This window comes from Podarcis erhardii (genome assembly GCF_964252035.2).
Source record: "Podarcis erhardii genome assembly, chromosome: 9".
In the NCBI taxonomy this organism is placed as follows: Eukaryota; Metazoa; Chordata; class Lepidosauria; order Squamata; family Lacertidae; genus Podarcis; species Podarcis erhardii.
The window spans coordinates 62,044,059-62,056,302 of NC_138512.1; the positions used below are offsets into that span (position 1 = coordinate 62,044,059).

At 41.8% G+C, this 12,244-nt stretch overlaps 1 protein-coding gene across 4 annotated transcripts in view; it reads right to left on the reverse strand.

The window, feature by feature from the left end:
- PDLIM5 (PDZ and LIM domain 5) overlaps window positions 1-12,244 on the reverse strand; it is a 117,549-nt gene that overhangs the window by 29,227 nt on the left and 76,078 nt on the right. For all 4 annotated transcript variants that reach the window (XM_081876750.1, XM_081876752.1, XM_081876753.1 and 1 more), the window contains 6 exons: window positions 10,187-10,297; window positions 9,144-9,248; window positions 8,137-8,265; window positions 6,208-6,417; window positions 4,192-4,341; window positions 2,644-2,781 (listed from right to left, as the gene is read on the reverse strand). In XM_081876750.1, coding sequence (XP_081732876.1) covers window positions 2,644-2,781; window positions 4,192-4,341; window positions 6,208-6,417; window positions 8,137-8,265; window positions 9,144-9,248; window positions 10,187-10,297 — 843 coding nt within the window. The remainder of the gene's footprint in view (window positions 1-2,643; window positions 2,782-4,191; window positions 4,342-6,207; window positions 6,418-8,136; window positions 8,266-9,143; window positions 9,249-10,186; window positions 10,298-12,244) is intronic.

Genomic DNA, 12,244 nt, shown 5'->3' on the forward strand with positions numbered 1-12,244 from the left:
GTTTCCTCCATAACACTAAATCATTAGTGTTACAATCCTAGAAAGGTGTCAATTATGTGCTAATAGAGGGAGTTTGGAAATTCACAATTTAAAAGGCAGCCAAGGCAGCCACTTGCCTGGTACAAGTAACAGAGCAAATTATACTTGCATGTTTTACAATGCCACCTACCTGTGTTTGGGCTGCTACTGCAGCAAAATCCTAGATATCTACCCTTGGACTTCTAAGTTCCCGGGGAAATGCATCCCTAGGACAGATGTGCACAAAGTTCTCTCTGCCTTCTTTCATTACATGACCAATGGACTTTTGCAACTAGATTGCAGTCCCTACAAAATTTTCAAATTGGAGCCCAAGGAGCACATGCTTTCCTCCTTCCCTCTCCAAGCAAATTCTCCTCCCTTCCTTTGTTAAATGTGCACCAACAGAAACCAGAGTTCCCCCATAATCACAGTTTCCAGTTCCATTTTAATCTATGGTTTCAATTCAAGTTTATATAAAAAAATTGATTGATCATGTTTGTCAAAGGCGCTTCCCATCCAAAGAATGCATAAAGCAGAGAATGAACTCTTTATTGTCAAAGATAACACAGTCACTTCTGGAGACCTACACACATCAATCTAGTGCTTAGGGAGCTATTCCCAGGTTTCATGCTCTGTGGAACAGGTGCGGCAACTGGTGACCACCCCCCCCCCAATTTATGTACCTTTCCCCAATGGGCTGTGAACACCTAGTCAGAGACTACACCTGCAAGGAAGCTGCTTTTGCTCTTCCCACTTCACTTCTCTCCTGGTTCTGGGAGAGTGTGGTGCAGAAGAGGGTGGGCAAGCACCTGGCCCTTCACTTGCCTGGGCTGCCTCTGCCTCCTCTTCCTCCAGCTCTGAAGCTTTCTCTGCCCCTCTGATTCTTGCCTCCTGGCTGGTACAGGTCCTCACAGACCACTGCCCCCCTATCCCCAAGTCAGACTCCAGCCGCCCTTCCCCCAGTACACACTCTGAAGAGGAAGAAAAACCACATTTCTGAGTCCGGCTCCTAATTAGCAAATCAGTTTGCAGAGAGTTAGCATTGCATCTACATACAGGCAGTGGTAGCCAAATTGTGGTGGTAAATAAAGCAATTGACTGGGCCACATTTCCCCACTCGTGTCCTAGTCTAAAGGGTACATCCATTCCAACCACTCTTCCTGTTTTCAGAGGTGCAGGAAGTTAAGAAACTTTTCGTGTCATGCCCCTGTATTTCTGCACTGGATGGGTCAATTCAAAGATATTCCACAGGCAACCGACACATGACTAGAGTATATGGCAGCGGTCAATTGTATGGAAGCACATTATGTATGGAAGCACATATGCAGCTACACTAGCACAAAAACAACTCCTGTTATTTAATGATAGAACTAGCCTTTGAAGACTGACTGCTTTCAACTGACTGTGCTGCTGAAACGTGAAACCCTATACTCCTGTAGTTTCATAATATTTTCTCATATGCCTACGATTTTTGAAAACGTTCCTTCTTTCCAACCTTTTTCTGCACCTCACTATTGTGAAAGACATATGGTAGTACTTTCATATATTATAAAACTGGCCTAGAACTGGCATAACAACCCAGATTTGGGGAGGGACAAGGACAAAGTTTTATGAAGTACCAAAAGAAAAGTTGCGCATCAAAAAAATGGGGGGGGGGGAACACTCATCTGGCTGTGGAATACATAACAGACATTCATTGCTCTTAAGGAATTTATGATAGAACAAAACAAAATCCTTTGTATACTGTGACTTGGGATATTCAGAATTATGCCTGCTCCTGAGGCACGTTAATAGTGAAATGGTCCATGTGTGCCAAGCCAGAGGAAACTAGTTTGCTAGACACAATAAATGAGCTAGTTGCATCTAAACCATCAAAACACAGACGTCTGGTTTGTAGGTTAAATAAAGCGTCCAAGGAAAGTTAGGTCTAATGTTACCATAGTTGTGGTCAGGAAGTATGACACAGAACAAAATGTCCCACCCCACAAGGAAACATGAAACATTTTATGGAGTAGCTGTCAAATGTGTATAAAACCATTTATTTGCTCCCCATTTACCGACAGTAACAGCCTCATAAGATTAAGTCAGTGAATATCTGAGGAAGAGAGACTCTCTGTTCCAATAATACAATAATGTGGCTTCTTCACTGATGGAGTTGTTGCCAGTACCTCATTCAAAACGATTCCACTCTGGTAACATTTTCCCGCCTTGCGGTTAACAAAAAGGTCACACCTCTTTTAAATTAAGGGAAAAGGTTCGGTGCTATGCAGCACATCACAAATTCAAAACGAGTTGGAGGGCCACCACCAACCTGCACAATTTATAATGACAGCTTTTTAGAGTGATTAACAGCTCTGTGCCCCCCCACCTCCACACACACACAAAGCAAAGCTTCCCCCCATGCAGCAAGATTCCCTGTCCCATTCTATTAGGTTGTAATGGATATTTTGCTAATAGTGACTGATCAGTACTAGTGAAAATAAACCGCAAGAAGACCTCCATTGCTGGAGCTAAGTACTACATGAGTGGTATACGTAAGTGTGAATTAATTCATGACAGTCCATTAACAAGTTAGAAGATAAGAAGTCAAAGGAGTGCAAAACCATTCCTGTCGCACATTCTTACAGTCTCCAGTTTCTTTGCATCTCGAAAGCATTTGCTGATTGTCTTGATGGTCTTGTACTTTCCAGAGTTGGTGGTTTGATAATAGGACTAATGAGAAGGGCATCCAACAGTGAACGATAGGTACTGTGATCAGAGAGTCTGGTAAGCATTTAAAGAGAATTTACTTTGGCAGCTGGTTTACTCACAAAGTAGAAGATTAACTAGACATGCTACAGTTGTGAGAGGCGAACTATCCAGTGCAATTCAGAAATGAGTCGCCAACTCTAAGGCAATGCTCCCTCTACTCACAGCCCCCCAACAGGGGTGTTGACAAGTACTTAAGGGCATGGGACAGAGGCAGGACACCCAGGCTTCAGGGGCCTTTTGTTACCCCCTAACACCGCCCCTGTCCCCCAATAATTTTAAACTGACTCATGATTCTGGTTGTAATATACAATGCTCCTGAGCCTTTGAGAAAAGGAAAGATGTGCAGCCTCCAAATTTGACTCACCAGGCTCTGAGAAGCTTTCTAATCCTAGCAGCCAATAATAGCATCTGCAAAGGCTTTACTAAGCTCTACTAGCTATCCTTCTATCCTGTATTTTCATGACAGCTTCAACTTATAGCAAGCCAAAAACAAAACAAAAAACCCTCTTCCCATATGCTTCTCCGTTCATTGCAAATATTTCTTTTTGAGGGAAATAACATTGCTGCTTGAGAATTATGAGGCATGCAAAATTCTATGTTGAACCAGATAATTCCAAGTTTTGGACACAGCACTATATCAAAATTAGAAGGCTGGGCTGGATAGTTGTTCAAAAGTAATGAACAGAAACTGCTAAGTGCATCCAAATCACCTTGTATGGGTTCATTTAAATAATTAGAGTGACACATCCTGGATTCTGCATCCATTATAAAACCCCAAGGTAAAAGACTGAATTTTGGTTTGTGTGATGTGTTCAATAAATGAGCAGAGCTAACTTACAATTCATATCTTTTCAGCTTCTGCTGTGTATATTTGAAAGGAGTTATATTACTAAAGAATATAGGTATTCCCTCCCTCTGGTGCATGTTCAAGTAATTAATTCGCTCAGTTGGGGAAATGATGTGGGGTTTTGAAAGACAAATAATATCCCATACTATGTCCATGATTCTTGAGTGTATTGTAAAATGCTAGTACGCTGGTTGAATTCACACAACTATGTACTAAAGCAAAACAAACAGAGCCTTGACCCTCTGGTTTCTTACTGGGCAGCCATGATGGTGATAGCAGCTTCCACTTGTTTTCGATTAACAGTAGTTGAACATTGTCATCTGAATTTGGCTTGTTTTCATTAACCAGCCAGTTTATCCATGTTCAGACAACATGGCAAATGGCAGTATTTTAAAAACGTAAGTAGAACTTTCTGAAACGATCTTTGCAGCTACCTCAGAGAAAGAATACTAAAGCAAAATGTTTTAGCATCACGTCTTAACCAGCTCTGTTAAGTTAGTACCACTGAATTTCACCACTTGCAAGTGAACATATTCCACCTCCCACCCTCCATGAGATACAAAGATATTCCAGACCTCCGTACAGCAACTGCAGCAGACACAGCAGCAGCAGCAGCACTCTTAACTTGTGGCGATTCCACCTTTGGAAGTAAAGTAGAGGGGATGGGAGCAAACGTTACATTACTTCCCAGTAGATTTTCCAGTGGCTCTTTCATAGGGTAGAAGCTTCAGTTCAAATGGAGAAAAAGCAAGGAAGCGAAAGGACAGAGAAAAAGGAAATGAGAAATAAAATATACAAGACACATTTATAGAAGTAATTTCAAAGCTCATTCCTAGCAAAGCAGCAACAAAACCGCTAGCACATTGGACCACGTGTTGGGCCACGTGTTGATTACTGCGTTTAAGGAGATTGGGTTAGATTACCCTTGGGGTCCCTTTCAACTCTATGATTCTATGATTTTTTTTGGGGGGGGGAGACATTTAAGCCACCTAGCGTACAATTTCATTAATGAAATTTTCATAACTGCTTCAGAGACTTTTAAAGTTGGCTCTGTAATGGGAGTTTGACCATGTTCAACCCATGCAGTGGTGACGGCTCTCATATTTTAAGTGAGAATGCCTTCACATTCTCCTTACAGACTGCCTGGACTAATCTAATAGCAATAATGCAGCATTGTTTGTGTGTGTATATGTTAGGATTCTTGCCCCGTGTTGCAGTCATGGGATTGTTTTATCAAATGACGGTGTATGTTTTCATTCCACATAGTAGAAAGTAATGGAGACAGGATGTTTGTATTACTGTGTTTCCATGATGTAGAATTATTGTCCTGTGTTCTTTCTCTTTTTGCTCTTTGATGCTGATGAGGAAGGAGCTGAGACAGAATGCTCCAAGGGTATTATATGTAAATAAAGTAGTTTAGCCAATATTGCTGCACTACTGAGTCTGTCACGCTGACTGCTAACACTCTGCTGATCCTGAAGTGCGCTGACATCTCTGAGGCATCAGTCGCTGTGATGTTCGGGCTGGAGAAAGACTTTGAGTCTCCCGACCAACCAGGAGGGCAGTACTGAACGTGTTGGACTAGTCAATAGTGTAGTTCTCACAATATCCAAGTGCATCTTTGATTGATATGTAGTTACTGGAATTGTAGCCATTCAAAAATGAAGTTCAGCCTGCACTACTAATCCAGTATGGAAAAGTCAGCAAGGCCTGGCTGATTGAATTTATGCATTTTCCACTTTTTCTTCCCTAAGAATGTTATTGAGCCTGAAGCAGTTTCTGTCATCAATAGAGAATCCAAATCTAAATCCAACACAGAATGTGGCATGCTTGCCCCCACTGATTTCAATGGGGTTGAATATAGGCTTAAGCAAGCTTAAACTTTGTATCAGGTTTAGACCTTCCTTTTGATCTTCTTAAGATGTATCTCCATAATTCATTTAAAGCTTCAAATCAGCATGGTGGCTTTTATTAGGCAATTGTAAAGAAAATTTGATGCATGATCGTCTCTGATCGTCTTCCATGAATTTAAGCATGGAGTATTTGGTTTCAGGTCATTGGGACACAGAGCTTGAATTTTGTAATGAATAACTCACTTCAGATGTTAAAAGAAAATTAGCTGACCCCCCATAAAAACAGCAACTGGGGTTGGAGGGAATGTATGAGATTATTTTGAGCAACATTAGTATTCAGAAGCATTATATATATTTTCAAAGTTACTAGACTCCCCAGAACAATCAGAAGAGGTGTGGCAGCATTGCTGTTATTGCTTAGGGTTAAGCTTCCAATAATTCCCTTGTGGCCAGTTTACCTGGCCAAAAACTTACTGTTATTGAAAATGTCACTCCGTCCATATTTACTATTTTTTTTTGTTCTGTTTTTGTTGGACAAACTTTTCTGCAATGTATTCTTGGCATTTCAGAAAGAAAAGCATTTACTTTTACAGTTTAACTTTTATGGATAATAGCAACACCTCCCCCTTGTCATGCTTTTGCACACACACAAAATAAATACAGGGAGCCTTATTTCCCTTTTTTTAAAAAAAAAGCACAGGAAGTAATTTGGTCTTCAAAATTCTAGGATTTCAATACCTTCCAGGAAGAGGGGGCACCAATGCAGATTTCCCAGTCTGGACTGTCAAAGTCGATTCCTCTGGAGCAATTGGAGACATAAGTGTCTCAAATGTCTGAGTTGCCACTGTGCTAGTCAGGGGTAGGCTCCTTTTATTATCAGCTTCGTTTGCACCCAACTTTGCAGCAGCTGGGGCAAGCTCTGGAGAACCAGTTTTTATCCTACTTGACCTTAATTCAACAAGAATTATGATACATTAAACACAAATACCACACTTATTTATTTAAATGTTACCTAATAAAAGGCGTAACCAACAGTTACAGTGCTCGATAGGGTTTTCGGGTTTTTTTAATGAACTACATCTGTTCAAAAGACCTGTGGTATACAAATATCCGGTGTTTATATTTGCCAAATGTCCAATCCCCCCCCCTTCTTTGGATAACTCAAGTCAACTTTGGATAACGAGAATGCGAAGGCAGTCATGGTTTCCTTCCCCGGAGATGGCACTCCTCCAGCTCGTAACTGACAAAAATTATACGCCCAATTTCATTCCCTGAACTTGAATGTTACCATACTTAACACAGAACTTGGATAGTGGTCAGAAGGGAGAACTAAAAATTATACTGAGTCAGGGTCACTTGACACAACTCAGAAAGATCAGTCAGTGTAGGATTTTAAGAAAGCCTGTGCGCCAACATTTCCAGTGTTATACCAACCAGACTGCATATGTCTGGAGTACACACAACACAAATTTCAACAGTCATACAGAACATGTCCCCTTATATCCATTTGACAAAATTTATATACTGTTTGAGTGTAAGAAAACCTCTAGCCGGCTTACAACGAAAATGCTTATACATGCTGATGGGAGAGATGGCAGGATCACTGAAGATTAGGTACGTGTACAGAAGCTGTTTTAACTTGGGTGTCTAACGAAATACCACTGCAAGCAGAGATTTGCTTTTTATGTTGATGCTCATGGGAACTATTGATCAGAAAATCTATGGTTTCTGCTGTTACTGAGCCCTGCTGCCATCTTGTGGACAACAGAATATCTACTGTAGGAACATTTGAACTATCTTTTCTCAGGGCATTGCATGTTCTCAGACTAGCCAAATGCAAGCATTTGCACTGCCATCAGTTACATTCTAGACCAGAACCAATTCAGAATAGTTTGTGACTTGTTTGAATTTTTCAGGAAGTGATGGAGAAAACACAAATGCTGTGATATGAAAGCAAGTAGCATTTGCTTTTGGTTGAGCTTCAAAGACATTTGTTGTTGCCCCCAGCAAAAGTGGACCATATGTAAAAGACATTTTGAACTTCCATCTCTTGATCACATTGAATGTCTGAGCAGAATGAAATACCTCACCTCCCCCTTCTCACTCATTCTGGATACAGACTGTCACTTGAGGTAGAGGTAGCGGTAAAGGTAAATGACCCCTGGACAGTTAGGTCTAGTCAAAAGCGACTTTGGGGTGCAGTGCTCATCTCGCTTCAGGCCGAGGGAGCTGGCATTTGTCCACAGACATCTTTTCGCATCTTTAGCATGACTAAACCGCTTCTGGCACAATGAAATATCGTAACTGAAGCCAGAGCATATGGAAATGCCATCTACCTTCCCGCTGCAGCGGTGCCTATTTATCTACTTGCACTGGTATGCTTTCAGACTGCTAGGTTGGCAGAAGCTAGGGCAGAGCAACTACCTGAGGTAGAGCAGAGCTGTAGGATAGGTCTCAGAAGTAGGGAAGTTGGACCGTGGAGAAAGTTGAGGAGAGAGGGAGAAGAGGCAGGCAGGCAGAGAGAAAATTTAGGAAACCTAACATTCACTGTTCTTCACCAAAGTGTGACAGGCATTTTGCGCGCTTCAGAGAATAAGTGATAAACAGTTTTCAAAAATAATTTATGATATGCTTTGAACAGAATGTAATAAATTAGTATGAAACTACCTAGTGTAGGTTGATGCCGTTTTGGACACAATGGCTACTTGGCTGCTATCACTTAAAATATGAACAGTAGCAGGTGGATATGGTGCACACTTGGGCAAGGCCTCCAATGGATTGTTGAAAAAAAGTTCTCTGAAGAAGAAAATGACAAAGTTTCTAACACCAGAAGTTCTCTTAGTATCCACCCCACCCCACCCCCAGCAATTGCACAAATGTATCTGGAGTTGGCTTAAGTTCCCATACTACACGGTTAATTTGACAAACTTTACAGGCATGGCTATCTCCAACCAATTTCAGCTCATGTAGGATCCGCAAATATCTGTCTGTCGACAAAGAAGACAAAATGCTGGGCTAGATCAGTGTTTCCCAACCTTGGGTCTCCAGCTGCTTTTGGACTACAGTTCCCATCATCCCTGACCTTGCTAGCTAGGGATGATGAGGGAGTTGTAGTCCAAAAACAACTGGAGACCCAAGGTGGAATTTGAGAGGTACACACGATTGACCAGAAGTCTAATTCATAGACTTCAATAAGGATACACAGTTTCTGTTGTTATTTGTGCTGGCAGTTTCTAGGATTAGCTATGTCTGAGGTGGGGAACATCAGCCCTGTCTAACTATACCCCTTACTGGCTGCAATTCATGACTGCGCTGGAATGTGCCCTTGAACTGTGGTAATGATTGTCTGGAAAGAAAAGAGCTAGGCGGTGCGGGTAAGTCTGAAATTTTGTGTGGCTGGAAGGCTGCCTAATATTCCAAGGTAGGATTTGCACCTACTGCCCCATTCACTTTTTGTCTCTGGCCTTATCCACCACCAACGTACAGCCCTTAAAAGTTTTCTGTCAAGGGAATGTCTCTCCCCCCCTGCCCCCCCGGATAAGACGGGTTCACCACTGATGGATATGAAGGTGTTATTCAACTGGGATAACTCACTTTCCCATTAACAAGAAGTAAATAAGGCAAAGGAAGAGCTTTCAAAACCAATAATCCAGTAAAGAACAGCAAGTATTTACCTCTTGTGAGATGTAGTAGAAAGATTAGGACCAGGAAGATTGGTTGAAGAAATAGTGATAAGAGCTGGATCTGTTACCACAGAAGTATTTGAAGTTGCTTCTCCCCTGATAGATAGCAGTTTGTTTAAATTCCATCCCCAAAATCAGAAAATAAGTCAAGTTTATGAAGAAAATGTTAAATTCTACATCTAAATGTGATTTGACAGATGACATTTGTGCACAAAACTATTAATCCATTGGGGTGACAGCAAGTCTACAAGAGTTTGGCACTAATAGGTAGCCACTGCCAAAGCAGAAGGTTGCAGCATTTTCTAGAACTTATTTGGAACAGTCAAAGCTGAATTCACAATGCAATTCAGACCTTGGTGAGAATTTTCAAGTTTGTTTCGTAACAGTGATAGGGAGATCCTAAAAGCTGAGTATGTTTTGCATGCTTTGAAAACACACTTGAAATTAAATAATGGAAGTTTCAGTAAAAATGGCAAGGGCATTCAGAACAAATCATAGTCCAATATAGAAATAACTTTTATTTTGGCCAATGGAATACACATATACAACTTCAATATCTCATCCGCACTATTAGCTCTTAAGTTGTTGTTTCTCTTAAAATTAATGAATAAGAGCAATCCAGTTTGCCACGGCACCCTGCTTTTTGCTGTGTGCATTGCCCTGTGCAAAAAATATTTCACAATAATGCTTCCCTCGCAATTAACAGTTTCCCATGCACATAACAGACAGGAGTGCTGGCTGTGCCCAGTACCATTCATGGGGAGTGAGTATATTGGGTCCATCATTTTCCAAAATAGGGAGTGGGAATCCACTGGTCCAGTGATAAAGCAGTGCCATTAAGCAGTGACAATTGTGACAAGGATAATGCTTGCTTAATTATCAAATTTAGTGCAAGTCTGATGAACTACTTGAGAATAATAATGACTTCTTCAAGTGTCATGTGCATTCATGTGTGGTGCAAAATGGTTTTCCACAATAAAGTTTAGTCATGTCAGTGAACCATGAATGGATGGAACAAGGACAGAGAAACAGACCTTTGAGCTGGCAACGGTGGTTGTTCTGACACATCAGGTATTTCGCAGGTCTGGGTAGCTACTGTATGGGAATGCTGGGTTTCCAATCCATTAGTTAGTTCCGTAGACATGCTTTATTCATAATAGTAACAGAGAACACACAATTTACGTAACCAGTCACACGTTTTGAGGCTATATATCTAGCTTAACATTCCATAAAATAGAGTTGCTAAACCTCTAGGAAATGCTAGTATGAGTGTTCAGAATTTCAGTAACCAGTTCAATTATTTTGATAACAGAGGGCAAGAGGATTGCTTTAGCCAAAGGACACAAAGATACATTCTGAGCTACTAATTTTGCACCGAACCTAGACTAAGCAAGGCTGCAATCCAAACCCCTCTTTTGCTTGGCTGAGGGGGATCTGGATTGAGTATAGACTTACCTCCCTCACTTCAGCCAGCTCAGCTGGCCTCCTGCTGGAAGAGATGCCCCTTTCTGCTCTCTGAAAGGTGGTTCACTGGCAGTATTACTGCCAGCACAGTCCAGCAGAAAGCACCCAAAAGGGGTGTTCTGAGGGCAAGGCTTAGCTGGCCTGGAATCCTGAAGTGCTCCCACAGCCAGCACTTGACAGCATCAGGTCTACCATGGGCCAAATTACTACCTAAAATTGGTACGGAGCTCAGATTTTATCTACCAGCCTCACTTTCCACTGCAGCTGACATGAATCAGTGGGCTACAGATCTGTTGCGAGCTCCATGTTTTGTAGAGCCTTGGTTGCAGCAGCAAGCAATATGGACCACTCTGTTAGCCACACTTTAGTTCCACTGAGATCAGTGTGGTGTAATTTAATGATCTCTATACTGTACCACCCATTTCAAAGTTTCTAAAGCAGGATGTAAGTCTCAATCCAACTATCTCTCTCACTTTTTTTTCTTTTTTTTTCTTTGCTAAATGTGCTGTGGGTGCCAGCTCAAAAGGGATACTGGGATGATAATGGGAGTGTAGATAGGAAAATGCCTGCATCAGTACATCCGTTCCCCCTTTCCCTTGATTCTGTTCAGTGCAGTTGTCTCCCCTCCCACCACCCCAACCCCGGTCTGCTACAGCCAGCCATCTACACCGCTTACTAACAAGCATCCAGATGTGAATTGCTGGGGGGGAATTAAGATTTGTGTGCTGTTGCCACTGACAGCGCAGTCTTTAGCTTATGCACCGCTGGGGTGCAAAGATCCACCCAGCGCCCCCAAATTAACTTTTATTATGATGTAAGAGTTAATTTTGCATGCAAGGCGCCATTGAGAATGACAAGCGCCGTCATTGAGTCTGACAAACGCTGCTGTTGTGAATGACAAGCACCGCCGCTGGTGTGGCGTGTCTTTGGTGAATGAGCGCACAAAGCTGAAAGTCCTTTAGTGAAACAGTAGGTATGTATTTCGGTAATACCTAGATATATATGTATTTTGTTTTTCCTGGCTTGATCAAAATTATTTATTATTTCATAACAGGTAGATAGTTAAGAGTTTAGGTGCTTCAGCGGCGGGAGCCTGGAGCACCCCAGAATTCGGTTCCCGTGTGCCCCGCACCCCTTGCACCCCCGGGTAAAGACAGCCCTGGCCACTGAACTCCGTAAATAGAGATAAGGTCGGGGGGGGGAGGGAAAGTAGCAATTAGAGACTGAAGAAAAGGAGGAAACAAGATAGAGACAAGAGTCTTGGTGGAGGGGAAAAGAAGGGACTGAGATATGTGGTACAAGTATATATAATCCATTTTAGGTCAAGCAACTTTTGATGCATAAAAAATACTTTTTTAAAGTACTGCATTTTTTCAACTCCCCCCCCCCAATTTTATTTAAAAAAACAAGCAAACCTGGGAGGAATGCCCCCCCTTCAAAAGCTTCAAAATTTCTCAGAAATTGTACATCTCTACTAGATACCATCTTTTCAGTAAAACTGATTGACACATCGTTCACCAGGGGTGGGGGGGGGGACCCTGCATCAGACCCATATTTGTAGCTCAAAGACAGAGCTAATGGATTACAGCTGAGAATGAAATGGAATCTGGTAGTTATTAAGAACTTTC